This window comes from Nannospalax galili, unplaced genomic scaffold, assembly GCF_000622305.1.
Source record: "Nannospalax galili isolate Female #2095 unplaced genomic scaffold, S.galili_v1.0 scaffold158, whole genome shotgun sequence".
Lineage (NCBI taxonomy): Eukaryota > Metazoa > Chordata > Mammalia > Rodentia > Spalacidae > Nannospalax > Nannospalax galili.
In genome coordinates, this window is record NW_008345290.1 from 9807627 (window position 1) to 9835269 (window position 27643).

Sequence of the window (27643 nt, forward strand, 5' to 3'; positions counted from 1 at the left end):
TGGGAAAATTGGTTTTAAATTTTATATATTGAATTACTCAAAATTACAGGAATACATCCCTTGCATAAAATGCAGTTATTTTGTTTAGAATGTTTTTAAAATCAGAATTATACCAATTTTTAAATCTCACTTGAAAATATTTAGGGACAAAAAAATAATAGGTGGTCATCTTTAGAGTTTAAAATAGAAATGATTTTTATTAATAGCTCTTTCCAATTACTTTGTAACTAACTTCAAGCAGTTCTTTCCAGACATTTTCTTTGGTTTGAGTCTGTCTTGCTTTATTGAGACACAGTCTGTCTGTGTTAGGTAGACTGGCCTCAAACTGGCTCAAGTGGCTCTCCTGTCGAGCTTGCTGAGGAGCTAGAACTTCAGGTGTACAGCACCACACATTTTTAAAGGTTCCCAGCTTTAATATGCAGATATCCAGAGTTATAAGGGTATTTAAAACAAATGTTTGGTGTCTCAGAATAGAATTTTAGAATTGGAAAGAAACTTAGAGATCATTTCACAAAGGGGGAAATAAATGATTAGGGAAGGTAGCTATGCCCTGGCTTAGGGTTATACTGTGTACTTTTATATCCTGAAATGGTTTAAGCTGTTAATACTATAGTTCTAATTATATTTAAATATGATTTTTCTACATCCTTACCTCCCTCCTTATTCCTTTATACGTATGAACTTTCTTCACTATAATAAGCTGAAGTTCAGATATAGTAACCACAGTATGGAAATGTTTATTTTTCTTAAGAAAGAAAAGAAGGGGGAAGGGAAAAAGAAAGGGAAAGAGAAAATCCATATAAGCTCCTTTTCTGAAGGACTCTGAGAACTGTAAAAATCTTGGAATTAGATTTTTTTAATGCCAGTAGCATGCAGCATACATTAAATAGTACATCATACAAACCACATAGCTTTCATCATTCACTCCTCATGGAATCTCTTTCTTTTCAAGATAATGCATATGGCAAAACACTACGGCAACACCATGGCTGGGTAGTTCGAGGGGTTTTTGCGGTAAGTCACCCCTGTGTCCCCTGAAGTTTGTATCAAAAACAAAGTGATGTGGTGTGTGTGCGTGTGTGCGTGTGTGTGTGTGTGCGTGCGTGTGTGCGTGTGTGTGTGTGTGTGTGTTATTTATGCTTGCTTTATTTTTTTTTTTAATTTTTTTTTGGTCTTTTTTTGGACAGCCCTAGCTGTCCTGGAACTCGCTATGTAGACTAGGCTGGCCTTGAACTCACAAAGATCTGCCTGCTTCTGCCTCCCAAGTGCTGGGATTAAAGACTTGTGCCACCACATCCGGTACCTGCTTTATTTTTAAGAGCAAGATTTTTTTTAATTGCCAACTTATTTATGTTTGTGGGTATGAAAATGTCAGCAATAGAAAATATTTAGACTCACAAAGACCAGCAGAGACTTAGGAGTGAAAGGGTCTGATTTCTCTCTCCAGTGTTAGTGACCCTGGAGCTTTGCTTCTGAAGTGGTTGTCTTTCTGAGAGGGTCTTAAAAAGCCGGGTGTCCATGCAGAGAGGTAGGCAAGGAAGTGGTGATCCTGCACCCTTGCCCAGTGATGGTGATAACTTCCAGCTAACAGCTCCCTCTGCTGCCCATTGGGTTCATTCCTGTGAATCCTGAGCTCTTTGTTGAGTTTGTTTTTTTCAGTTGAATTTTATCTTCAAGTATTACCTGCATTAAGTGTGTCAGGAGACACTACTAGGAATTTCTTTTTAAACAGTTGTTATCATGGTGACGGTATTTGTATCATGTGTTTGGCTCCTCTTACTACTGTTTCTTCTTTCCAGCATTTTTGTTTTATCTTCTTAGCGTTTTAAAAGTATATTTCTATTTAGTCTTTTAAATATTGATCTAGCTTATATATTACTTTAAATATATAGTTTACTTATACAAGTTTGTATTTATATATCCATATTTATAGTATGTGTATATAATTATCTAATGTCATAAGTTCATTTTTTTTTACATTTAACTTGTATAATTCTGTATTCTTTGCCCATGCTTAATAGATTCTGTCAATGACTTTTGTTGTTGTTTGTAGTGGTGAGGATCAAACCTTCAACCTCATCCATGCTATACAAGCACTATTCCCCCAGCCTCTATTATAACCATTTTTAATGTCATGAGAGTCTGAGAAAAATACTATTTTTAGTGACTGCATCATACTTCCCTTGTGTGAAAGAGTCATAACTTGTTTAGTTCTCTCTGTTAGAGATGTGAGTTGCTTATGTGTGTTCTTAGAAACAACACAGCATTTGTTGGCATGCAGTTTTTTCTAATTCTTACTTCCTCAGAATAGGTCCCTGAAAGAATTGCTATATCAAATACCAAGAACTACATTTACAACTTACAATTTGAAATATTTATTATGCACATACATTATTTTAAGCATTTGAGAAACATAAAGTTATTAATCTCCTGACACTGAGATGACTCTTATTTTCCCTGCTTATAGATAAATAAACCTCCAGACAGAGGTCATAGCATATCTGCTGTTATAAAATAAGAACGTTTTGAAGGTATTAGATATAGATTATTGCCAGACATGGTGATGCATACCTTTAATCCCAGCACTTGGGAGGCAGAGGCAGGTGGATCTCTATGAGTTCGAGACCAATCTGGTCTACATATTGAGTTTCAGGCTAACTGGGGCTACAAGGGAGACCCTGTCTCAAAAAAAAAAAAAAAAAAAAAAAAAAAAAAGGAAAAGGAAAAAAAATAGATTATTTTGAGCATTTGGCAACAGCCGTATCAATACATGAGTCAATTCTCTAGTCTGACTGGCCCTTGCAACCTGAGGATTGTTCCCCAAGTCATCCCTACTTTGGAAGGCTTATTGAATTTTCTAGTGTGCCAGTTAGATAATCTGTTACTCAAAATGATTTTCCATTCAAGGAATTTGACTCATTTGCCACCAAATAGTGAACTTTTATCTTCAAATAGTGAAAAGTCTTTAAACAAACGTCAGCCGAGGTTCTGCCACCAGGCTGGTTCATAGCCAGCCATCACATGGCCTTCTTGGTTTCCTCCTCAGCCTGTCTGGAGAGCTGAGCTTAGCACTGATCCCACCACCCTTTTTCCTAGAGTTCTGATTTGACCATGGACAGAATTCTCAACTGGTAATTGTTTCCCTAAGAGTTCTGAAGGCCTTGCTCTATTGTCCTCCAGCTTCCACAATCACAACTAGAAAATTCAATGTAATTCTTATTCCATTATGTATAAACCATCCTTCCCTTTCAAGATGCTTTTATGATCCTTTCCCTCATGCTGTAAAATTTTTCATGGTAAGCAATTTCCCTTTCTTTATTATTTGAATTGGAGGACTTGCCCTTCAATTATGGAAGACTTTCTCACATTATGTTTCATTTCCTGTCTCTCTTCTTTGTACTCATACTATTGTCTAAGTATTTATTATGTGCCAGGCTATCGACTAAACACTTTTATATAACCTTAATCTTTTTTTATTCTTTGAGAATTTCATACTATATATATTGATCATATTCACCTCTTCTTCCCTTATTCCTCCAAGATCTACCCCCTATCCACCCAACTTCCTATCCACCCAACTTTGTGTCCTAATTTTTTCTTTAAATCCATCAAGTCCAAGTTGTGCTACCCACACGCTTTTTAGTATGTGACCATCCATTGGACCATGATCAACCTAGCAGGGGACCACTCCCTTAAAAATGACTCTCCCTCTTCCAACAGTTACTTACCAGTTGCCAATACTTCTCAGGAAGGGGTGGGACTTGGTGCCTATCCTCCCCTCTCCATGCTTTGATTTTTGTTTGCCTTGAGCTTGCACAGGTCTTGTGCATGCTGTCACAATCACTGTGTGTTCATATGTGCATTTGCCCTGTTGTGTCCAGAAGACTGTTTCCTTATAGTCATCCACTGCCTCTGGCTCTTACAGTCTTCCTGTCCTGTCTTCCGAAATGATCCCTGAATCTTTGGAAGAGTGGTGTGATAGAAGTGTTCCATTTACGGCTGAACATTCTGAAGTCTCTTAATCTTTTGTGGGTCTCTGTGTTAATCACTATCTACTGCAGAAAGAGGCTTCTCTGATAAGGGTTGAGAGATGCACTAATCTAGGAGTATAACGATGTCATTAAGAGTCAATTTAATACCATGTTCATTTAGCAGAATAATAGTAGTAGGTTGTTCCACTAGAGCCTAGGGTCTGTCTAGCCAGAGGTTCATGGCCCCATGAATAGTGCCAAGTATGGTTTCATCTTGTGGAGTAGGTCTTAAGTCCAATGGGAAAGTGCTTGGTTACTCCCATGACATGTCACTATTGCATGAGTGTGCATGTCTTGCCAGTTAGGTCATTTATTGTAGCTTACAGGAGTCATAGCTAGTAACATTGATGATTACTTTTTTCCTCCAATAGTGTGCATAGAACTTTTCAGCACTGTGAAACCTAGTCAGTAGAGATGAAGCTTCGAGGTCAGTGATTCCTCCAGGTTCTGACTCAAGTATGTAGTAACTTCACCAATAGGGTCTGCAAGGTTACTAAAATCAGGCAATAATGTTTGCAGTATTATGGGACCCACAGATCAATAACTCCAAAAGAGGTACCAATTTCTGGCAGTAGGCTTTTTATTTAACATGTGATGCCTAGTAGGGGCATTTTTGTCCCATTATAAGGTAACTCCATTTGAACTCTTTATATGTGTGCATGTATATGTTTTAAGAAGCTTCTACAGTAGTAGGTTTCCATATGACTTTTTTCAAAAAGTCTGTAGTGTTAGTTATCCCTCTCCTTATTCCCTCCTCTACTCAGCCCCCCTGTCCTCCGCCTAATTTAACCCTTCCTGTTCCAGCATTTCCTTTTACACCTTTGTACCACTGTGTTTTATCTTCCCTCCTTTGGCATACACAAACACACACACACACACACACACACACACACAAAACTACTTATTTCCTAACCTCTGTGGGTATTCCAAATGAAATATTCAAAGCTAACATGTGCAGAGAGAAAACATGTGACATTTGTCTTCCTGGGCCTTTAAAATAAGAAAAATAGTATTTAGCTACTTTCTATAATTGAGGAAAGTTAGGTTCTAATTTGGCTTAGATTCCTCAAATGAGTGTGTGAAAGACCTGAAATTCAAATACAGGTCTGCTTCATCTAAGCCTGTGCCTAACCAGTGTGACTATTCAAGTCATTCTTAGGGTAGAAATGGGGAGAGTGGATTCTCAAAGGCTTTCAAAATACAAGGAAAATTATTGTAGATTCTCTCTTCATCTCAGGAGAGCCATAGTGAATTTCAGAAAGCAGATTTTAGTAAGCCAGTAATAGACCACAGAAGGGGAGGTAGGGTAAGGAACCTAGGAAATCTTCCACTGGGAAGATATGTCATATGATTGAGAAGCACTGGTTTCAATCTGGGTTCCATTTCCGGCCCTGATACTAATTAGGCATATTATGTTTCTTGCATTGAGTAGAAATGTAAATTGTGCATGATTTTTACAAATGATTACAAATGATTTTTACAAATGATTACAAATTATGATTAACTGATTTTTTACAATGATTTACAAATTATGATTAACTGAGTTAAAACATCAATATAGAAGCAAACAGCAAACATTAGCTCTGTTAGTTACTTTTTTATTGCTCTGAAAAAATACCTGACAAATGTTGTTTAAGGAAGAAAGATTTATCTGGGCTTTCAGTCTGAGAGTACAGTCCATCATGGCAGAGAAGTCATGGTGGCGGGAGCTTGAGGCAGCTGGTCACATGGCATCCATTGTCAGAAAGCAAAGAATGATGAATGTTGCTGTTCTTTCTCCTTTTTATTTAGTCTGAGTAAATCACAGTAAACATTCTCATTCTAAAAGGAAGGAATGATAGCATAGCAAGGAATTATCAGACCTTACAAAATAAGCCTGAAACCCATCAGGGAACACACCAAATCCTTCAGCTCCACATCGAGCATCTGGGGCTCATGATGGAATTATTTGCCCTCCAAATGTTTGGGCAGCCCTGCTCCTCCAGCTCTACTGCTGGCAGGACACATAGCCTCTCTCTTGGACCACCTGTACTCCATGCCTACAACTTTTCCCAATGAGTATCTCATGGTCCTAGTATCTCCAACATCCTGAGGTCTTCGTTGCAATTTAGGCTTCACATTCATAGCTTCATGCAGTGGCCTCAGTGGCCTTTTGGAATCTTGACGCAAGCCCACATCACCCCTTCATTCTTGCATCTACCATGCCTGTAAAACTAGTACTGCATGAATCATGCTACCAAGTTCTGCCAGCATAAGATGCAGCCTGGCCCCTGTGTGCTTTACAGACTGACCTTGAGGAAATACTTCCCTAAGTAGTTGTTTTCCAGCAGGGAATGCCTTTGATGGCATTCTTAGTTCATGGTCTGCTTTCAGGTTAATTTGCATTTTTACCAGATGGAGCTTTTAATGGCTAGTGTCTGGCCATCATGGCACCTTTCCTATTGTCTCGGGTTTCTTTTTAATAGTGCTAGTCCCTTTAACAATTATAGTCGCTTTCTCAGTGCTGGCCTTCTCTGCAACTTTGAACTTCCTTTCCATGCCAAACAGCACAGTTTTCATACCTTTCTGCTCCCCTTTGTTATCAGACTATAGACCTGGATCAGAGTAACAGGCAGTAACCATTTCACATGTTGAGAGTTCCTCTGCCAAAGAAATTAGTCCATTACTTTCTAATTCAGCCTCACTTATAGTCTCAGTACACAGACAGCTGCCAGATTATCAGAACACACATGACCTCTAGTCCAGTTCCTAATAGAGTTCTTGTTTCCTCTGAAACCACATCAACTGGGCTTCCACTGGTTCACATTTTTTTGACACTCTAGTCTTCCAAATTCCCCCTAGAACATCCCGTTATATTCTAACTTACAGCATTCTGAGGGTTTTCTATTTCAAAATTCCAAATTCTTCTGCTTTGTTCCTACAAACCCGTTCCAAAGAGCTTAGAAGCACAAGGTCGGGTTTATTGCAGTTACTACCCCACTCTTGGTATCAGTATTCTATATTAGCCACTTTTTCTCATTGCTACAACAAAATACCTGACAAAAACAATTTAAGAAAAGGATTTATTTTTGTCCCACAGTTTAAGGATATAGTTCCTCAGAGCAGCTGGAGCTTGAGACACCTGGACACCTTGCATCCACAGTCAGGAAGCAGAGAGAGATGAATGCTGCTGCTCCACTTCCTTTCTACTTTCTAGTCAGCCCAGGACCTCAGCCCACGGTGCCACCCATATTTAGGGTGGGTCTTCCTCCCTCAACCAGTCTAGAAATTCCCTCATAGATATGCTCAGAGGTTTGTCTCCTGGGTAATTGTAGTTCCTGTCTAGTTATCAATCTTTATTAGCCATTACAAATTACCTTCCTTATTAGAAAATATTCAAGAGAGTATAAGAAATATCATCCATGCTGAGAAGCAGTAGAAGATATGAAGATGAATGAACTAGATTTGAGATACAAATTGAGGTTCTCTGGAAGGCTAGACACATGCCAAAAGACAGATGATGATGAGCATACTGGTTAATTGTGAGAATTCAAGGGGGAATAGTCTGGATCACACTGGATGAGTGTGATTTTTCTCCAATGCCTTCTCTCTTAGCAATCCCTAAATTAGTGGCTTTATTCATCATTAACTTGGGCCAAGTATGCCCTTGCCTTTTCTAGACTTGAAGTTATTTGATTTGGTGCTTAAAATATAATTTTAAGCAGAATATGAATTATGAGGGTATTTATATTTTCCCCCTGTTCACCAAAGCTCTTTGTGTGTGTGTGTGTGTGTGTGTGTGTGTGTGTGTGTGTGTAAGAGTAAGTGTAAAAGATGGTTGTGATGTGAATTCTCATAGGCAATTCTTTTGCAGTTAGCTCTGAGGGCAGCTCCATCCTATGAAGATTTTGTGGCTGCATTAACCATAAAGGAAGGTGACCACCAGAAAGAAGCTTTCAGTATTGGCATGCAGAGGGACCTCAGCCTTTATCTCCCTGCCATGGAAAAGCAGCTGGCCATACTGGACACTTTATACGAGATCCATGGGCTGGAGTCTGATGAGGTGGTGTGATGACTACAGGACAGCACCTCCTAACTTCAGGGAATAAAGTTTGCTAAAGTGTTGTGTTGCCCTAGTTACTTTCCAGCAACAATTTCACCCCACTCTAACCCCTTTTCTTGGGGAATGGACAGGAAGAATGAAACGTAGTGCTTTTATATCTAATTTTTTTAATGCATATGTATTTCATGTATTTAAAACTCAAGGTGCTATATATTTCATTTCAATGAGCCTACTGAAAACCAAATCATAGATGTTACAGTCTTTAGTAGCAAGTAATAAGAGAAAATTTGGCAGATGAATTGTTGGTATTGTTTTTTATTGTTCTGATTATTAGTTTTACTAGGCCCCCCAAACCCAAGCTGTATCAAGGACTATGTAATACATAGACCATATTATTTAAAACAGCTTAGAATTGGACCAAACACTGGAGGGAGTATAAACGCCTTTGTTGAAGTAATTATTCTATAAGAGTTCATTTTCCTAGACTTTCTTCAGTGGGTCCCCCCTTCTCTGTAGCTCTGCTGGTGAGGAAGGTTGTATAGTGAAGAGGCTTGAGCATTGGTGTGAACAAGGACTGCCATCTGTTGACAGATGGGATACTGGCTGAAAGAGATGAGTGGTGTGACCCACCCTGTACTGAAGGATACGATAGAAAGGTGAAGTCATTTAAGATGACACATGCCATCTTTTGCCAGCATATTTCATGTGAATTATCTGAATTAGACATCACAGCAAAACTGACACTCAAGGGGACTTTTATCCTACTTCAGAAGTAAAGTTTAGAGGTAGGAAGATCTGCTCATACTCATGGAGTTTCTTTGGGGTTTTTTTTGTTTTGTTTTTGTATTGTTTTGTTTTGGTGTCTTGCTATGTAACTCAGGCTGATCTCAAACTCATGATCCTCCACCTCCTGAGTACTGGAATTAGAGGCACATACTGTCAAGCCTGGCTTCATGTATTCTCTTCAACAGAGGAGCCAGGTGGCTTCCAAGTGTGAGCTAAATCACCTCTGTATCAAAGAAACATGAAGTACTTTTTCAAAGAACAGATTCCTAGGATTTGCTTAAAGAGCCCAGATCTGGAGGTGTGATTTAAGAATTTACCTGTTAAACTTCCCAAGTGACACTTAAGTACACAAAGTTGAAGAATCACTCAATTAAATCCTGGTTTTCAAAATTCCCAGTCTTCTGCAAGAATTAAATGATATATTCCTATTTTTCAAGAAAGAAGAGGCCCTCATTCAAGTAAAGTAATTAAATAGAGAGTGAGAAGTACAGCAACAAATTCAAGTAGAGCAACAATACAGAACAGCAAATTCATTTGTCAGTAGGTATATATTCTTTACAGAGAGTGTTGCTCAGACTGTGGCCCAAGCTACCTAGAGTGTACATTAAAAAAGAGCCATGAGTGCCTTCCCCAGTAGAGTCTACTTCCTCCTGGTAACAGGAAGGGATGTTTCAGCATAAGCAGTTCTCATGGTAGAAGGTGATTCATTTGACAGACACTGGTAAATGGAACAGCTCTGTACAATGCTGTCCCTGCTGCACATCCCTAGGGCAGGAGACTCTTCTGCTTAGCAGAAGTTTGTGCAGGGAAAGGCACTGATTTTGCCATCTATCTTTAAAAAAAAAAAAAGAACATTTACTCAAATTATTGAAGCAGGAGGGCTGGGCACATGATGCATGTAGTTCAACTACTCAGGAGTCCAAGACAGGAGGATCACTTGAGCCCAGGATTTGGAGGCCAACAAGATCTGGCCTCCAAAAATATTTTTTAAAAAACAAAGCAAGCATTTTGCTTGCACAAGAACTTCTAGAAAATAAACCTAGAAAATGGAGAAAGGTACTGAAACGTCATCTGCATTATTTCAGCATTTGCTGTTGGCAGCTGCTAAGGTGAGCATGCCACTTTGCTCCCACTCCCACAAGAACTTCATGTGGGTCTCCTCTGGCTACTGTGACTGTGAGGGCGAGGCAGGGCTTAATTGGCCTTCCTGCCTTTTACTTCGCCTCCTAAGAGGGAAAAAGAAGAGTCTTTGCTTGTCTCTGAGAGAGGATGCTTTAGGCCCTGTGCTATCAGTGGACAATGCTACAAGGAAAGTGTCATGCCAAGCAACTATTGGTGACTTCTGTCACTTTAGGTGACCCCTGTGGTCTCCTAGAAGAGGTCTGTACCCTAGGCTCTGAGTGCATACAAAAGGAAAGGTGCCCTGCCCAGATCACAGTTTTAGGTACTATCTATGAGTTCACTCAGTTTTTTGAGGAAAGATTAATATCATCTAGGATCAGACCATATAGCTTGAATCACTTGAATAATTTCCATTTTTAGACCCACTTTTTCCAATACTATGTGAAGAGGGAATGGTTTATCAGTATTTTGCATATTTTGCATATTGTTTGCCTAAGGTGTGTAAAACTAAGGATCTTTAAACAACCGGACATTGAACCTAAAATTATACAGTAAATTCTTGACCTGAACCTTGCCACAGGCAGAGAACTTCCACCTGGATCAGTAGTTGCTTTTTTATTTTAGGTATCTTTCTGATTTGCAGTTACTTTATAAGGAAGGAGCAATGGAAAAGATCCTTAAAGTGCTCTTCAGAGCCCTTTCAAGAATTCTAAGACACCTAAGATGTCTTCACCCTAACACACTCGTGTGTTTGTTGACAGAGTAGTCACCTTGCTCTCATTGCTATTTTTCAGATTCCTTTACTAACACAATCCTTAGCAAGAAGCTGAAGCAAAGGTAAATGTGTCTTCCTAGACACTAGGAGAATTAAGTAGCATTCTCTGTGCTTATGAAGCATTACCCTACTAAGATTCCATCAGATCTGTGCTCCTCTCTACCCTACCCCACCCTGTGGCAGCCCAGCTCTACACTGGCTGGGATCAGTGTGTGTTTTTTGAACAATGGCCTTTCAATCATGACCAAGTCTTATGTCCTTTAAAAACCAGTCTGATTGATTATAGCTAAACCCAGTGAAAAATGAACTAGAGGGATACCTTTAGGGGTAGAAACCAACTGGTAACTGAGGAGGAAGGGACACAGCTCTGCAGGGAGTTCAGAAGTATGCTCTGGGAATGTTAAGTACACATGCTCTGGGGAATTGGCTTTGCAGTGTAGCATTCACTGGAATATATGAATAGTGACTTAATATTATGTTCAACTCACCCTGAGCATAAAAGCATCCCCTGGTGTCATTCCATGGTGGGGAACATCTGAACTCCCTAGTTTAGTCTTGTCATTTTTCTCTTTTCTCTGCTGTTGGAAATTGCCAGCAGTGCCCCCATTCTTAAGCCACATGTATCCTCACTTCTAGCTCTTGTGCATCTTCCTCAGCAGCAGCAGCAGCGGCGGCAAGCCTAGGTACAGCATCTGTCACCAACCTAAGCAGACTGCTGAACTTCAGACAGAACCCATGTTCACATTTGTAGCTGTAAGAGCAAGTGAGTGTCACAATGCATGCATTTGGGAGAGGGGATCTGGGATGAGGGAGTGCCATCGGGAAAGTTTTCTCTCTTCCTTCTTTGGTTATTGCTTCCATAAACATACGAAAAAAGCTAACACTTTCAACTTTATATCTTCAGAATAGTAATTATAATTAAGAAAAATGTATAGTAGGGTCAATAAATAAAGTACACTTTGTTAAATTTTAAGTAGGGAAGTGAGCTGAAGTTTTTCCTAAGGAAACTTGGTCCAATTATAAAAGTAATAGACATGAAGAAATTTCAGATAAAGCAATAGAGAAGTCAAAGGATTGTGAGCAATGCAAGGTAAATACACAGTTTTTAGAAATTTTGTGGAGGAAAACTTTTTTATGTATTTCCTGCCAAACTACTATGTCCTATAGGCATTTGGCTACATAATGGTGCATTTCTGAATCATTGATTCAAACTAATTGCTTCTGATTATAGTCATAGGTTTACAAGTAGTTCCCCTCCCCCAGCCTCGCATTTCTTTCTTTTTTTTTTTTTAAGGTCAAATACAAACCTTTTTTAAATTTGAAAGTTTTTAGAAGTAGAATTTCTAAGTAAAATCTATATTAAGCCATCATTCTGTTAAATGATCTTACAGCTGACTGTAGAGGGCCTTACCTGAAGTTGTTCTGTGATACTGTAGTCTGTACACATTTCTGTGTGCAGCAGACCTCCATCCCTGTGAAATGTACAGAAAACGCTTTATTTAGAAATACGTTCTACTTCTGTATGACCCTTTGTAACGTGCAATTGCTTACTCAGGGGTTTCATAGTAAGGACATAATATTTATTAGACATCTATAGACTGTTTGTCTATAACAAAGTCATTAAGAGTCCTTTCAACAGCTCCATAAGCATACTCTTCACCAGACCTTCCCCGGAAATGTTCCCTGTCCCATCCTGTCTAGTCAGTCAGTATCCTGTGGACAATGACCATTTGCATGATTTCTTGTTGCACTGCTGCATTCAAGCACCCTAGGGCATGATTAAATGGTCATTGATGCCTCTCTGGTACAGGTGACACATGCATTGATCTCTCTCTTCTACTGTCTATAGATAGTGTTTCCTCAAAGGAAAAAAATGCCACTGCTCTGCAGTGAAAGTTTTCAAAATTCTTACAAATTGGGCCGTTATGAGTCACTTCTCTTTCAGAGTAAAAAATGTTTTCTTGCAAGCTATATGAAACAAATCTGCTTGTTTTAAATGTCTCATGTAAAGTTTGGTCAGTATTCCCCCTCCGTACTTTATGTACACCTGTGGACTGGGTGGTCCCCCCATTCTGGGATGGATAGCCTGATCTCATCCACACAGAGACCCTTGTGTGGCTCACTATTCACAGGTGTAGATGGAGTCAGTGATAAGGGTGATCTAAATAGCCAATGAGCCAGCCTCATGGCATGTGTAATGTATGATTCCCACATGTCATGAGAATTTCATTAGAATGTCATTAAACAGCCCAACTACCTCATGTGAAACTGGCTGTGGACAATCTTTTTTTAGATGAGAAATGTGTTTAGAGAACTTTACTCCAATTAGTAGATTGAACAGAACTGTGTCTCTATAAAGAAGAAGCATGTTATACCAGATGCCAAAGGCTAAACTATACATAGATACCTTGGATTTGTTTTTAAGTTAGTGTTCAGTTCCATACTCAATAGCCTTCCAAATGTTCCTAGTCTCATAGATCCATGCACTTTGAGTAGCTGTCAAAGTCTTGTTTAACCTGTTCTTGTCCCACTGTAATTTTGAGAGAATATCGTAATGCCAATAGGAAACAAGTTGATCTCCAAAAATGTCAGATGGATGCTTAATTTAATGGACTTTTACTTAGAATATAATGTATTAGAGCCTTTTAGGACCAACTGCTGAATGAAAATTCCATGTGTAAATTTGTTTGCTTCTCTGTCCAAGTTGTTATTCTCCATCTCATGGGGAAGTCGGGGAGGGTTTTACTTTCTTTGGAAAATGTTTGAAAACATGTCAGATTTTATATCCATTAGTTACAATAAACATATTTTCAGAATATTTTATTAAGTGTTCCTCAAAGACTTTTTATGTGTTTCTGCTTAGTTTTATGTGCCAATAGTATGTATCATTTATGGAGCATGCATGCCATGCTGGTGATCATCCTGAGCCTTTGACATACTCACACATTTTCCCTTCTAACAACTATAAGGCAAATACTGTAGTTACCTTCATGCTACAAATGGGAGAACTGGGCACAGACTGGGAAGCCCTTTGCCTAATACAACTAATGAGGAATGGAGCCAGGCTATAAGCACAGGATGCCCACTCTAAAATCTTTATAAGTACCCTAAAACCTCCAGGTAGTTTTGAAGCATCAGCTAATGTAATGACATCTCTCTTGGTGAAAAGAAAGTCTAGCTCTGTTCAGGTTTAGTTCTGTTCTTCTTTGGCAAAGTACAAATCTGTTTTCAGAGAATTCAGCAGCAGTGGGAGAGGCAGCCCAGCACTGCTGCCAGGAGCCTGGGGAGTTCTCCCCTGAGGGCACTCCACTCAGGTAAAGCCAGATCCTTGACTGCCACCAAAAAGAATTTTAGGGGACGTTTGAGAGAAGCAAAATTCATTAAGTAGAGAAAAGAGATAGTACACACTTCAGATTAAAGCGTGGGAGTTCTGAGAGTTGATAATTTAATTGTTCTTATATTCATGTGAGCAGAGAAGATGCCCTTGACCCTTTCTGTGGGCACATGTCACATATATGTCATTATTCTAGAGGTACAATGAAGCCTTTGGGCTCATGAGGTTCAAGTTGATGCCCAATGAATGTAGATGATCTGGCATCAGCGCTGAGGACAAACGCAGGTCACATTGTAGGTAGGCTACTGTGTGAACCCTAGTGAACAGAGCTGCCACATCTTTGCTGACACTTGTGTGTGGCCAATTTTAGGACATTGTGTTTCAGCTTTAGAGTTCAACTTGCCAAAATGATTTTAGAATCTTACATATTCAGAGTCCTTCATGGGATCACTTTAGATGGGAGCCTCTCAACCCTCTCCCCCAGTCTATTGAGCCTCATTGGCCAAACCTCCTTCCTATGGTTTCCTCAGTCACTGAGGAAAATGGGGTGATCCTCTCTACCTAGTTTCTGATTTAGGCCATTCTCAGCTGTCCTTGCAAACTCACATGGCCCTGGAGACCAGACTTCCTGAGGATAATCTTTAAATTACATTGAGACCAATTCTTTGGTGTTTTCTAGTTTTTGTGTAGCTGCTGCTGACCCTGAGATTAGTAGTGCCTTCTCTCTCCATAGGAAGATTCCAGAACTGTTTTACAATGTGGGTGTCACCTCAAATGGTTCATTCTTCCTGATTCTTTCCAGTGTGTTAGTACTGTCATCCAGATAGACAAAGATAGATATGCTGCAATACCATGCACATTCCTTCAGTTCAACTGGCTGCTTGAGCAATACTTTGAGATCTCTCTCGCTCTCTTTCTCTCTCCCCCCCCATGTGTGTGTGTGTGTGTGTGTGTGCGTGTGTGTGTGTGTGTGCGTGTTTGTAAAATATATTCATTGGCCTTATAGGAGCATGGGTGACTCAGAAACAACTATATCACTGAGAAGTCCCACCCCTATCATGGATAATGACCTCATGAGAGCTGCTCATGGAGTTCCTCTCAGTTAACCTTCCATCTCTGATGTACTCTAGCACCCTGCCCTAAGACCACATGCAACTTGGGGGAAGGAGGGAGTAGATAGCTGGAGTCTCAGAGATATTTTTTGCTGTGAATTCAAGGCCAAGTTATTCTGTAGGTCTCCAAAGCAGTCTCTGGTCCTTGGAGACCCATGATCATGTCATACCTAGGGGAAATAGCTATACCCCAACCATCTCTCCATTAAGAATTACCTCAGATGCAGGACTTACTGCAGGTATCAGAAGACAGAATAATCTATAAGAAGTCCCTTTAGTAAAAGCCTGTTTCTTGGCTCTAGAATGTCCCCCAGATGTGCACACGTTCAAAACTTGGTCCCCTGTTGGTGCTATTGGGAGACAGGAGAACCTTTGAAAGGTGGGGCCTAGTGCAAGGTCTTTATATCATTGGAGTTGTGTTCTTGAAAGGGATTGTGGGAGCCCTTCTCTGCCTGCCTTCTCACTCTTGGCTTGTGATATGTTTTCTTCTACTACACATTCTTACCATGATGTACTGCCTTACCTCAGGCCCAAGTCAACAAGGCCAATTGATTATGGATAGAAACATCCAAAACTCTGAGCCAAAATAAACCTTTCTTTGTATAAGTTGATTATGTTGGGTATTTTGTTACAGTGACAGAAAGCTAACAGCTATATACAGGCTTACGCATGCCTCCGTCTTCCCCTGTACAGACACAAGATATTACCGGGGTGGGTTTATATTTGACTGATACAACAATTTATGGCTGTGGGTTGTCACAGTAACAAAATGCTTATATGTCAGCAGGTAGATATGCTGAGTGTCTCAAACTCTTCTGCCCACCTTCTCACAAGAGGCTCCTTGCCATAGGCCACCCCACAGACCAGCACATACAGGAGTAACATCAGACTTGGCAAGGAACTCTGACCGTGTCTAAAAGCTATGGCCAGCCTCTGTTCTTGTGGTCAATATCTGTGTCATGCTGCTTGTTAAATAATTGTAATGTTACCCACATGAGAAAGCATATAGAACCTAAGCTCAAAAAAAGAGAAGGAAATGCCAAATAAGATGGGAAATATGACAAGGTGAATATATGAGCACTGTATGAAAGTAAATGGCCTGAACACAGTTACCCACATTAAATGTGAGTAAATTTAAAATGATGTAGCAAGCAATGTGTAAATGTGCTATAATCAGAAAGGAGGGCCATGTGTGGAACAGATGGAACCAATTTGGAAGAAAAGCTAATCCAAGAAACAAAAGTTCCTGCAGGTGTACTATACTCTCAAGAAGCTTAGAAAGAACATGAATACATAAAACATGCATTCAAAGATGAGCAGATGGAACAACAGAGAGGAAAAGGCAGACTACGGAACAGCATAACCAAAGAATATCATAGGAGAAATAAATGAGTTAGAAATAGAAAGACCCAGATGTGGTGGCACATACCTATAATCAGTACTTGAGAGGTGGAGGCAGAGGATCCTGAATTTAAGGCCAATCTGAGCCACATAGGAAGACCCTGTCCAAAAAAGAAAAAAGAAAAAAAAAAAAACATGCTAACATGTTTGAAAACTAGATTGATCATATAGAAAAAGTTTAAAGTGACAATTAAAAGAAGAATTTTTAAAGTAATTTAAGGGGCTGGAGAGATGGCTCAGCAGTTAAGAGCACTGGCTACTCTTATAGAGGACCTGGGTTCGAGTCCAGCACCTATATGGCACCTAAAAACTACCCTTAACTCTAGTCCTAGGGGATCTGATGCCCTCTTCTAACCTCTGCGGGCATTATACAACATGGGTGCACTTACACACATGAAAACAATGCATTCATACACATAAAAATAATATTTTAAAATAATTGGTGGCCAAGAAAAAAAATGTAGAGACAAAATACAGAAAACTTTGCCTGGAATTGAGACATAAATCTTGACATTAAAAGAATGTATTATGTTCTTCTTCATACACTTCCGGTGGAATTATAAACTGGTACAGCCATTGTGGAAGTCAGTATGGAGGTTCCTCAAAAAATAAAACTGGACCTACTGTATTAGATCCAGCAATACCTCTCCTGGGAATACACCTAAAGGATTCTAAGTCAGCACTTCACAAAACTGCCTTCACAAATATGTTTATTACTGCACTATTCAACAATTGCTAACATATGGAGCCAGGCTGCACACTCATCAATGGGCCAGTGACAAAGAAAATGTGATACATATACACAGTGGAATTTTGTCCAACTGTAAATAACAATGAAATCATGACATTTATGGCCAGGTGTGCTGGTGCACGCCTTTAATCCCAACACTCGGAAGGCAGAGGAGAGACAGGCGGATTTCTGAGTTCAAGACTAGCTTGGTCTACATAGGCCACCTGGTGCTACAAGGAGACGCTGTCTCAAAAAGACAAAGAAAAGAAAAATGATATTTACAAGATGGAACTGAAGGTCATTGTGTTAAACTGAAATCAACCAGACTCAGAAAGAAAAATACTGCATGTTTTCTCTCATGTGGAATCTAGATCTAGATCATATGTATGACATCTAGATCATATATATACATACTACATGAAATCTGGAGGGGAAGTATGGAAGGAAGAGGTCTGAAAGTGGGGACAGGAGAGTAATGGAATATATGTCATGAAAGCAAAAGGGGGGAAGTAACAGACCAGCAATACAGGAGCAGGGACACATGGGAAGACAGTTGGGTAGTGAATAAGTAGAAAATACAGTGCAGGAACTTGTGTATAAGAAATAAAAATATAATGGTCCATTTTCAAGACAAAAGTGCCTTCAGTCAGGTTAGGTCCAGAAAAACACTGGGCCTCTGCTAGCACCTGCTAGTCTGACTACCTACACCCAAGCTTAAAGTTCAGCATAGAGGGCTGGAGAGATGACTCAGCACCCACATATCAGCTAACAATTGTCCATAATTCCAGTTCCAGGGGATCCGACAGCCTCTTCTGTCCTCTGTGGGCATTGCATGACATAGGTGCACTTACCTACATGCAGGCATAGCACTCATACACATAAAATAAAAAAATAAAATATTTTTAAAAAGTTCATCGTAGAGAATTATTAACAAGCCAAGCTTGCCTAATGACCTGCAAGTGTGGCAAAGTCCGTGCATCTGAAAAGCTTTCATGCACAGTCTTTGTTGAGAAACAGAGTGGCAGATAAAGTATAATAGTGTAATGCCCTGATTGCTCAACCAATGAGGAAAAAGAGGAAGGCACCTACATCCAAGGTTATAAAACCTGTTTTCTGAGCTCCAACCCAGGCACCCGCCATTCATCTGGGTTGGTGCCCGATGAATTACTGGTTTTCACAGCTCTGAGTCTCCAGTGCTCATTATTATGAAGCAGGGATGGGGGTCCCCTTTCCTCACATTGTGGTAACAGAACCAATGCCATGACAACACTGGAAGCTGTTGGAAGCCACCTATACTATACAGTGCCTTTGAACCTTGTTTTAGAATAGCTCCCCGCCTTCTTTCATGCTGGGAATGGACCCAGGTCCTCGCACATGCTAATCACATTGTGTACCACTGAGCTACACCCCAGTCCTCCATTTTAAAATAAAAGGACATGTTTATCAAAAGCCCAGCAACATAAAAAGTAAACCTCAATATTATAAGCCTTACAAATACAAGCAATAAATTGAAGAATGGAGAAGGCAGGGAGAAGTTTGCCCGTCTTCTATTTTCATGACACAGCAGCAGAGATAAGATTGTTAAAACACAGCTACATACTAGCTAATCTCTGAAACTTTTGGTGCTCTTAAGCAAGCTTAAAGGGATTTTTGTTCTTTTAGTTCTTGTTTTGCATTTTGAGTTAGGGTCTCCCTATATAGCCCAGGCTGACCTCAAATTCAGATCCTTCTGACTCAGCCTCCCAATTACTGGAATTACCAATATGTGTGCATGTGCATGCACATGCACACACACACACACACACACACACACACACACAACTCTTGGCTATTTAAATCAATATTTTTTAAAAAACAAAACACTGTTCAGATAAAGGTGGTGTGGGACTTGTAGTGCAGCAGAGTCTTTCTCAACTCTTGGTGAGCTTAATTTGGGGATCCAGATCAGCAGTCACCAGGCTTCCCAGTTCATTGCTGAATGCCCAAGGAGAGTAAGGAAATTCAGACAAGTAAGGAAATTCAGACAAATGCTCTTTTTTCAAGACACTTTTCAAACAAATTGGTGGCAACATCAGAGAAGCAAGTTATAGCAAAGCAGGGAGAATTCTGCTATAGGCCTTACGTGCTCTGACAGGCTTCTTAGGCCTTGGGTTGGTGGAGGCTGGTGGTCACTAAATTAATACATTCCAAAAGGTTTTTATCTGTTTAGTCACAGAATGGTAAGTCAGAAACAGAAGTGGATAAGGAATGAGTATTTTGGGGCTAAAGATGACCCAAGATAAATGGTAATTAAGCTGTGGACCTGCAACATTCCAAATTCTCCACAATCACTGAAGTTCTAATCAGTTTTGAAGAAGGTTCAATTCGAACATGCAGGTTTTCTCCTAGGAACTTTCATTCACAGAGGACTCCCAAAGGAAGGTATGCTGTCCTGTGACCTTTTATGGGACTGAGACTGAGGTCATCTTTATTGACGTTGAATATTTTTGGTGTGGGCAGAGCCAGTACATCCTTTGTGAGCTCCCTCCATCCAACCAGAGAAGTGATCATGCATTACCATCAGGGTAGTCATGTGTAGTTGTGGTCACCTTTGTCCACATGTACTCATGGTCACCTTTGTCCACTCTCTCTCCCACCCATAATTTTACTTGTTCTATAGAGTATTGATCAAGTCACATTCCTTTCTTGGTTTCAGACTACCTGACTAGTATATAATGTGCCATTATAATAAGACCCCAGTTCTTCTGCCTATGGAGAGATAGCTCCTGTCTCAAAGGGACATTTATAGTTCAGGAAGTTTTTTCTTCTTCTTCTTTCGGTCTTTTTGAGACAGGGTCTCCCTCTAGCCCCAGCTGGCCTGGAACTCACTATGTAGACCAGGCTGGCCTCTTGAACTCACAGAGATCTGCCTATGTCTACCTCTGAGTGCTGGATTCAGTTCCTTATCTTTAAATATTTACATGCAAATTGACTGAATCCTTTATCTCTTCAAAAATAAATGTGATTAGAAGTTAACCTGAGACATTTAATCCAAATATATTTATAAAAGCCTCTATGTAGAGAAAATTTAGAAATAATAGTCATGTAAAGTGAATGATGACTATTTTTAGGTGGGGTCTTTCTTTTTTTGGGATGTTACTTGGTTTTTGTTTGTTAACCGGGATGTTTATTTTATACCAGAGGAAGACTGGGAAGCAGCTCCGAGTATAGAAAGTATGCATGAAAGAAAGACGATAGGAGCTATTACTGTAAAAATAAGGTCCAACAGCACATGTGGTGTCAGTTGCCCCTGTTAATACAGCTCCTTGTAATGACTGGCTTTATAGGTTCACCAGGATCCTAAATGTTCTCCAAAGACCTTAGCAACTTGGTCACCAGCCTAGTATGCTGGAAGCAGGGGTTGCACCTTTGGGAGATGGGACTTGGCTGGAGGAAGTTAGGTCACTAGGGACCTGTTCTTAAAGGGGAGTTGGGGAGCACAGCTCCTCCACCACCTCCTAGGTCACCAGGAAGTGAGCAGCTTCACTTCCCACTGGCTCCCTGCCACAGTGTCTGCCTCTCTCACATGTGAGAGCAACTTAGGTCTCTTTCCCATTGTGTCACACAGTTTCATAAAGTCTCAAATCCTCACATTGATCAGTATGGATGGATGGACTCCAGACAGCAGAGCTGGCAACCTCCTTCATTCACAGTGCCATCATGATAGTGACTGTGAGACATTCCAAGGGTCAAATTAGGAATTGTATATAACATTCATGGTACATGCCCTGCACAGGGTCAGAGCTCCAGAGTACTGGGTATGTCACCATAGTTCTAGCTGTTTAGAGGATGAAGCAGGAAGATTGATTGAACCCAGAAATTTCAAATGCCTGGGTAATATAGCAAGACAAAAAAAAAAAATTAACAACTAAACCTCCCAAACTGATAGACCATACATACCTAGAAACCCAGAGTTACCAAGCAGAGATAATTGATCCACATGTACCTTCCAACCCTTGGCTGCACAGAACTCTACAGCAGGAGGAAATGTGGGCAACAAACAGCAGCACAGGGCAGAAAGCCAGGGCGAGAGACAAGACTAGTGCCAGGGCAATCTGCCTGGGCCAGCCTCATGCCTGGTTCCTACTTAGAGAAGTCATGAATCCTGCTTTATTTGAAGATCATTGAAATCAGTCTTTGAATTACTTGTAACCAAAATAAGCCTGAGTTTTGCAGTAAATTCAAACATTTGCCTTTGGCTGGTTGGCATACCTCTTGATGCTTTCTACCTCCGTATGACATATATTCCTTTATGGTGAAGTTCACAGAAGAAAACACATCTAAACCAGAACCATCTAGGAACCCAATTTAATCTCAAATGCTCCAGCATGACATTAGGCTAAGATTTCGGGTTCTGTCAGTCTTTATCTTCTTCCTGAATAACAATTCCAATCATGAACACTGCTACAGTAGTAACCACTTTGGGAAACTGTATATACACTGTCTTATCCAACTCAGAATAACTATGAAGGGGTGCCACTAAGACACTGCATCTGAAGGTGAGAAAACGGTCCAAGTTTTGCCTGCTTTACTCAAGATGAGTGACAAAGCTTGTACGAGGACAGTGGTGGGAGAGACATGTGGCTCCAAAGGGCACTCCTTTACCACTGTCACTGTGTATCTGGTGTAAGGAAGACCAGAGAATGGAATCACACAGACCTGGGATCAAATCCCACTCTGCCACACCCCCAACTGTGGGGCCATGAGCTTGTCAGCTCCCTTCTCTTAAATCACTTTCTCCTATCTAAACTAAGATCTAAGTTGAGCATCCCTAATCTGAAAATCTGAAATCCAAAGTCTAAAAATCTTTGAGTGCTAACATGATGCCACTTAACCTGTCACAGGTCAAAACCAAAATGCAGTCCAGCACTAAGAAAATTATGCAGATAAGGTATATATGGGATCTAGTAACTTGTAGAGAGATGACTATCTTCACTCATAACAATATTGGAAGGGCTAGATGAGGCAGCATAAGTAAATCACTGGGCATATTGCCTTACACAATGGGCAGACAACAGCTTGGGGGTATCATTGTGGCCCACTTGCAAGTCTCCTAAGGTCAACTGACAGCCACATTGCTGGCTCTATGCAGGTTCTTCTGAGTATGAGGATGAAAACCTCACTGGGCTTGGAACAATCAGATCTGGATTCTAGTCCTACCTTTGTAATTTACAGTGTGGGTTATGCTGGGCAAACACATATCCTTTGTTTCTGCATCTAGCTGGGAAATGGGTCATGAGTATCACATGAGGTGGCATGTTGCAAGCACAGCACAGGTTAAAGCAGGCGAAGACTAGACATACACTGTGGTGGGGGAGTAGAGAGGCACATACCTGTATCTGATGGGTAGCTAACCTTTTCTTGGCTCACACTAATTACCCTTGCTCATAGAGGAAATTGTATGAACAAATTTGTCTGTAGTCTGATCACAAATTATATCACTTATATTATGGCCTCTTCTAAGATCCTTTTAGTTGTTTGATTTAATTGGCTAAATATTCAGAATTGGTAGAACAACAGGTTGCTAGCTTAAAAGATTACCTATAGCTGTGGAAGGGTGCCAGTGGGGGGAAGGGGATATAAAGATGATTAATATTGATTGAGATGTTCTATATAAAATACACAAAAATTCAATTAAAAATACATATTTTTTTAAAAAAAGATTACCTATAATATCTCAAATTTGAGGCTTCCAAGATGATATCCACACCAGTTACCCTGTTGAAAGTGGGGGATAATAGCTCCCAAGACCTCCTTCAGCTTGTGATAGCATCAGTGCCTACTGGGTTATTTCTGAGGCTGTGAGAACCAGGCCGTGTATTTGTGGCATGGACTAGCATACTGTACATAGCCAGGGCAAAGCAGTGATTTCTAATGATGAGGCCACAATTCCGAAACATCTTGATGTTATCCATCCTGCAGCAAAGACTTTTGTGGACATTGCCAAACCCCAAGATTCTGAGGTCAGGGATGATACCACCTCAGATACCCTGCTAGCTGCTGAGTTTTTTAAACAATATGTAGAGGAAGGTTTGAGCCTCCAAATCATCATTGGCACTTCTCACACAGCCATCAGTTTTCTGTTAAGAAGATCATAGATTGCTGTAACTGTTAAGGAAGCAAGGTAAGTGAATCAGAGGACAGAGGAACCAAGTGAGGTGTGCTGTGACAGCACTGAGAGCCACCTGATCTCCCAGAAGGCATTCTTCACCCAGATGACAGCTGATGTCATGATCATGCTCTGTGACTGGCTCCTGCTTACAGTGATTGGGATCAAGAAGGTGCTGTGTGGAATCCTGGAGGGCTGACTCCCAGCTGGTGGTTAGTGTGTTCAAAATTGTCTTTCTTGATGGGTTTGAAATGCAACCAAACTAAAAACCCCATGTCTCCCATCTTAGATGTTGAGCTCATGCTGAAACCGAAGAAGATAATGTTGAAATCAAAATCTACTCAGTGGCAGATTATCAGGAGATTATCAATGCTGAGTGCACGTCTCTGTGACAGGGTAGGGAGAACCCGTAATTCTAGAGCCTAAGTCTTCTTGTCCAAACTCCCTATTGTGCCAACGAGGCCTTTGCTGATCTGACACATTCTGTGCCAGCCAGGTGTTTGGGGAGAGGATCTGAAGAGGACAGTGATAGCCTGTGGAGACACAATCCAGACCTGTGTGAATGCTCTGACTCCAGATCATGTGTTTGAAGAGACCAAAACTGCAGGTGAGAAGTACAGTTTCTTTACTGACTGCCATGAAGCCAAGACTTTCACTTTGTCCATGACAGTGCCAAGCAGTTTACAGAGGAGACAGTGCAATCCCTGCATGACACCATCGTGATGGTCAACAGGACCATCAAGAATAACTTGGTGGTGGCTGGTTAGGGGACCATCAAGACAGAACTCTAAGTACCTATGGGATTACCCAAAGACCATTCCAGGGAAATATGGCTTTAGATTCTATTCCACATCAGCTGTGTGACAGTGCTGGCCCTGATGCCTCAGACATCCTCAACAAGCTTGGGCTTGGCACATGCAGAGAAGTATGTGGTACAGAGTCAGTGTCAACGAGGACATTGCTGACAACCATGAAGCTGTGTGGGAGCCAGCCATAGTGCACATCAACACCTTGACAGCAGCCTCTGAGGCAAGAGCTCCCACTCCACTGCGGACACTCCTCTAGCTGTTGGCTGGAGCTAAGGCCAAAGCTGCTTTCATTCAGAGGCACCCAGTATACATTACAGCTAGCTAGCAGTAAATGCACTCACTCTCTAAGAATTGATGAATTAGTGATGGGGAAATTATTGTAATTAGTTAAGGTTAAGTAAAACTTAAGGTAATTTAGTGAAGAAAACTCAAACTTTTGAATAAGAGATTTAATCACCCACCAAAACAGCATTCTCTGTCTCCTATAGGCTGGTGCCAGTTCCCTGCATTTCAAGGCGGTTCAGTTGATGGAAGTGTTGCCATACCATGCAAGAAGCAAAACTACACACAAGTGAGTTTCTTTGGTATGGGAATCCCATGTCAGGTGCCTTGCAGACACAGACATTAGAAACACTCTCTGCTCTCCAGGAATTTGTGACCCAATAATGGACAGAGACAAGTTCTTGAATGACCATGCCATAAAACAGAATGTAAATGCAAACAAGTGTAAGCCACGTGCTTTGGGAGCAGGGTAAGGACTGTGCCTGGGAGAGGGGGTGGCAAGGTGTGTGTACAGGGATAGCACTGCTGATCAGCTTCCTCTCACAGACCTTTGTAAGGCTTGTTTTTGGAATGTGCATTCTTTTCAAGTACACATGAGACACGTATCAAGTTAAGCCACATGCTGAACCATCACGTCTAAAATCCTTGATCTGAAGAAAGATTCTTAGCAGAGGACAGTGGCAGCTGTGTGACTCTTCAGCGATCCATGAAACAGAGCAACAGGATAACCAAAGCAGATTTTGTGAGTAGACTGCACTACAAAAATGTATTGTTTCCTAAAGTATTGGAAACTAGGTGGGTTAAAACAACAGAAATGTATTCTTCCCCAGGTTTGAAGCTAAAAGTCTGAAATAAAGGCTGGCAAGGAGGGCACCAGAGAAGAATAATGTCTTACCTGTTTTTAGCCTCCTGTGGCTGTTGATGGTTCTTTATATCCCTTAGCTTGTGGTTGTGTTGCTGTAGTCTCTGCCTCCATCTTTACATGGTTGCTTCCCCGCTTTCCTCACATGAACACGGTCATTGGATTTAGAACTCATCTTGATTTACCTCATCATAATTGTATCTACAAAGACTATATTCCCAAATAAGGACACATTCACAGATGCCAGAGATTAGGATTTAAATAAATCCTTTGGGAAGACAGTTCAACCCACATGTTAATTGTCATTAACTCTAACAATGTGATCATGCATGTTTTCCCCTAAGATCAGGAACAAGATAAAGATGTCGCTCTCATTACACTATTTCTATTCACTATTGAATTGAGGTCATAGTCAGTTCAGTAAGAAAAGACATTAGAAGATACAGATTGATGGGGCTAGGGAGATGGCTCAGGGGGATAAGAGTGCTTGCCGTGAAAGCATAACAACCATAGTTGGAATCCCTAGCACACCAGTGCCTGAAGCCCTGAGCAGCACATAAAAAGCCAGGCAGGGATGCACATGCCTATAGCCCTAGCATGGGGAGGGGAGGGGAGACAGGCAGATCTTTACAACTCATTGGCCAGTCTAAATGAAAAGGTGAGCTTCTGGTTCTAGGCAGTACAGTGGCAAGCAATAGAGGGAGACATCTGATGTCCTGCTCTGGCTTCTGCATGTGCATATAGGCAGACGATACACTCATGTGCATGTGTTACCCACATCTCACATGCACAGAGAGCAAGAGAGATTGAAAAGAAAAAAATAAAAACATTTATTTTCAAATACTGTATAAAGAAAGCTGTATAAATTCTATATAGACTACTACATACTAACAAAAAATAAAGAGAAAATGAAATTTGAAAAACAATGTCATTTTAAAAAGCATAAAAATCTGCCTTCTTGGAGGCTGGAGAGATGGCTCAGCAAGTAAGAGCATTAGCCTCTCTTGCAGAGGACCTGGGTTCAATTCCCAGCCCCCCATGGCAGTTAACAACCATCTATAACCAGAGAAATCCAGCACCCTCTTCTGACCTCTGCAGGCATTGCATGACACAAGTGTACTTACATATATGTGGGCATACTCATACACATAAAATAAAAAATAATAAAATATTTTTAAAGACTCTGCCTTCTCTATCTTTGCTCCTATAACAAATGACCATAGACTGGGTAACTTATATCTGGAGTCGGGAAAGTCTGAGATCACTCTGCCTGCAAGACTGGGTTCTGAGGAGGTTCCTCTTCTAGATTCAAGATGGCTGTCCTCTGTGTCCTAACACAGAGAGGAACAAATAAGATCCCTTGAGCCCCATTCCTAGTGAGCTCTTATGCACTAATCACATCCCAAAGGCCACAGCTCTTAACACTACATTGTTACTGGGACTCAGGATTTCAGCATATGGACAGTGATTCAGATCATTGTTATAATCCACAAAATAATGAGGAAAAAAATAAAAACGTGTAGCAAACCGCTACACTGAAAGCATAAAACATTTTTTTTTGTTTATTGATTTTTTTATGTGTATCAGTGTTTTGCCTGCATGTATTAAGTATACCTGTATTGTGCAAAGCCTGTGGAGGCCAAAAGACGACTTCGGATCACCTGGAAATGGAGTTACAGACGCTTGTTAGCTGTCACATGGGTGCTGGGATTTGAACCTAGGTCCTCTGGAAGAGCAACCAGTGCTCTTAACTGCTGAGCCATCTCACCAGCCTGCATAAAACATCTTTGAGACAAATAGAGGACTTAACAATAAATATATGTGCTGGGCATGGTGGTGCATGCCTTTAATCCTAGCACTCAGGAGGCAAAGGCAGGTGGATCTCTGTGAGTTCAAGGCCGGCCTGGTCTACATAGTGAGTTCCAGGCCAACTGGGGCTACAGGGAGACCCTGTCTCAAAAAGACCAAAATAAGTATGGGGTAGAAGATCTAACATTGATAGGTGTCATTTCTTCCCCAACTCATCTAAAAATATTTGGTCCAATCCCAATGAAAACACCAGCAGGTAGATAGGATAAATGCGGAACAGCAAGAGAAAAATCAGAACTTATTAACATTAACATTAAAATTATGCGCATCAAAAGATACTGTTTGGGGCTGGGAAGATGCTCAGCAGGTAAAGTGCTTGCTGTGCAAACAGGGAGCTTGA

At 40.7% G+C, this 27643-nt stretch overlaps 1 protein-coding gene across 11 annotated transcripts in view; it reads left to right on the top strand.

Annotated features, from left to right (window-relative positions):
• Plekha8 (pleckstrin homology domain containing A8) overlaps nucleotides 1-26266 on the top strand; it is a 75738-nt gene extending 49472 nt beyond the window's left edge. For 2 of the 11 annotated variants that reach the window (XM_017800220.2, XM_029567568.1), the window contains 3 exons: nucleotides 23771-23877; nucleotides 23974-24088; nucleotides 24779-26256. In XM_017800220.2, coding sequence (XP_017655709.1) covers nucleotides 23771-23877; nucleotides 23974-24088; nucleotides 24779-24918 — 362 coding nt within the window. In that variant the 3' untranslated portion in view covers nucleotides 24919-26256. Of the gene's footprint in view, nucleotides 1-952; nucleotides 1015-7884; nucleotides 13580-23770; nucleotides 23878-23973; nucleotides 24089-24778 lie in introns of those variants that run through there. The other 9 variants (XR_003850854.1, XM_029567569.1, XM_029567570.1 and 6 more) reach the window with 9 other exon arrangements.
• The last annotated feature ends 1377 nt before the right edge of the window (nucleotides 26267-27643 follow it).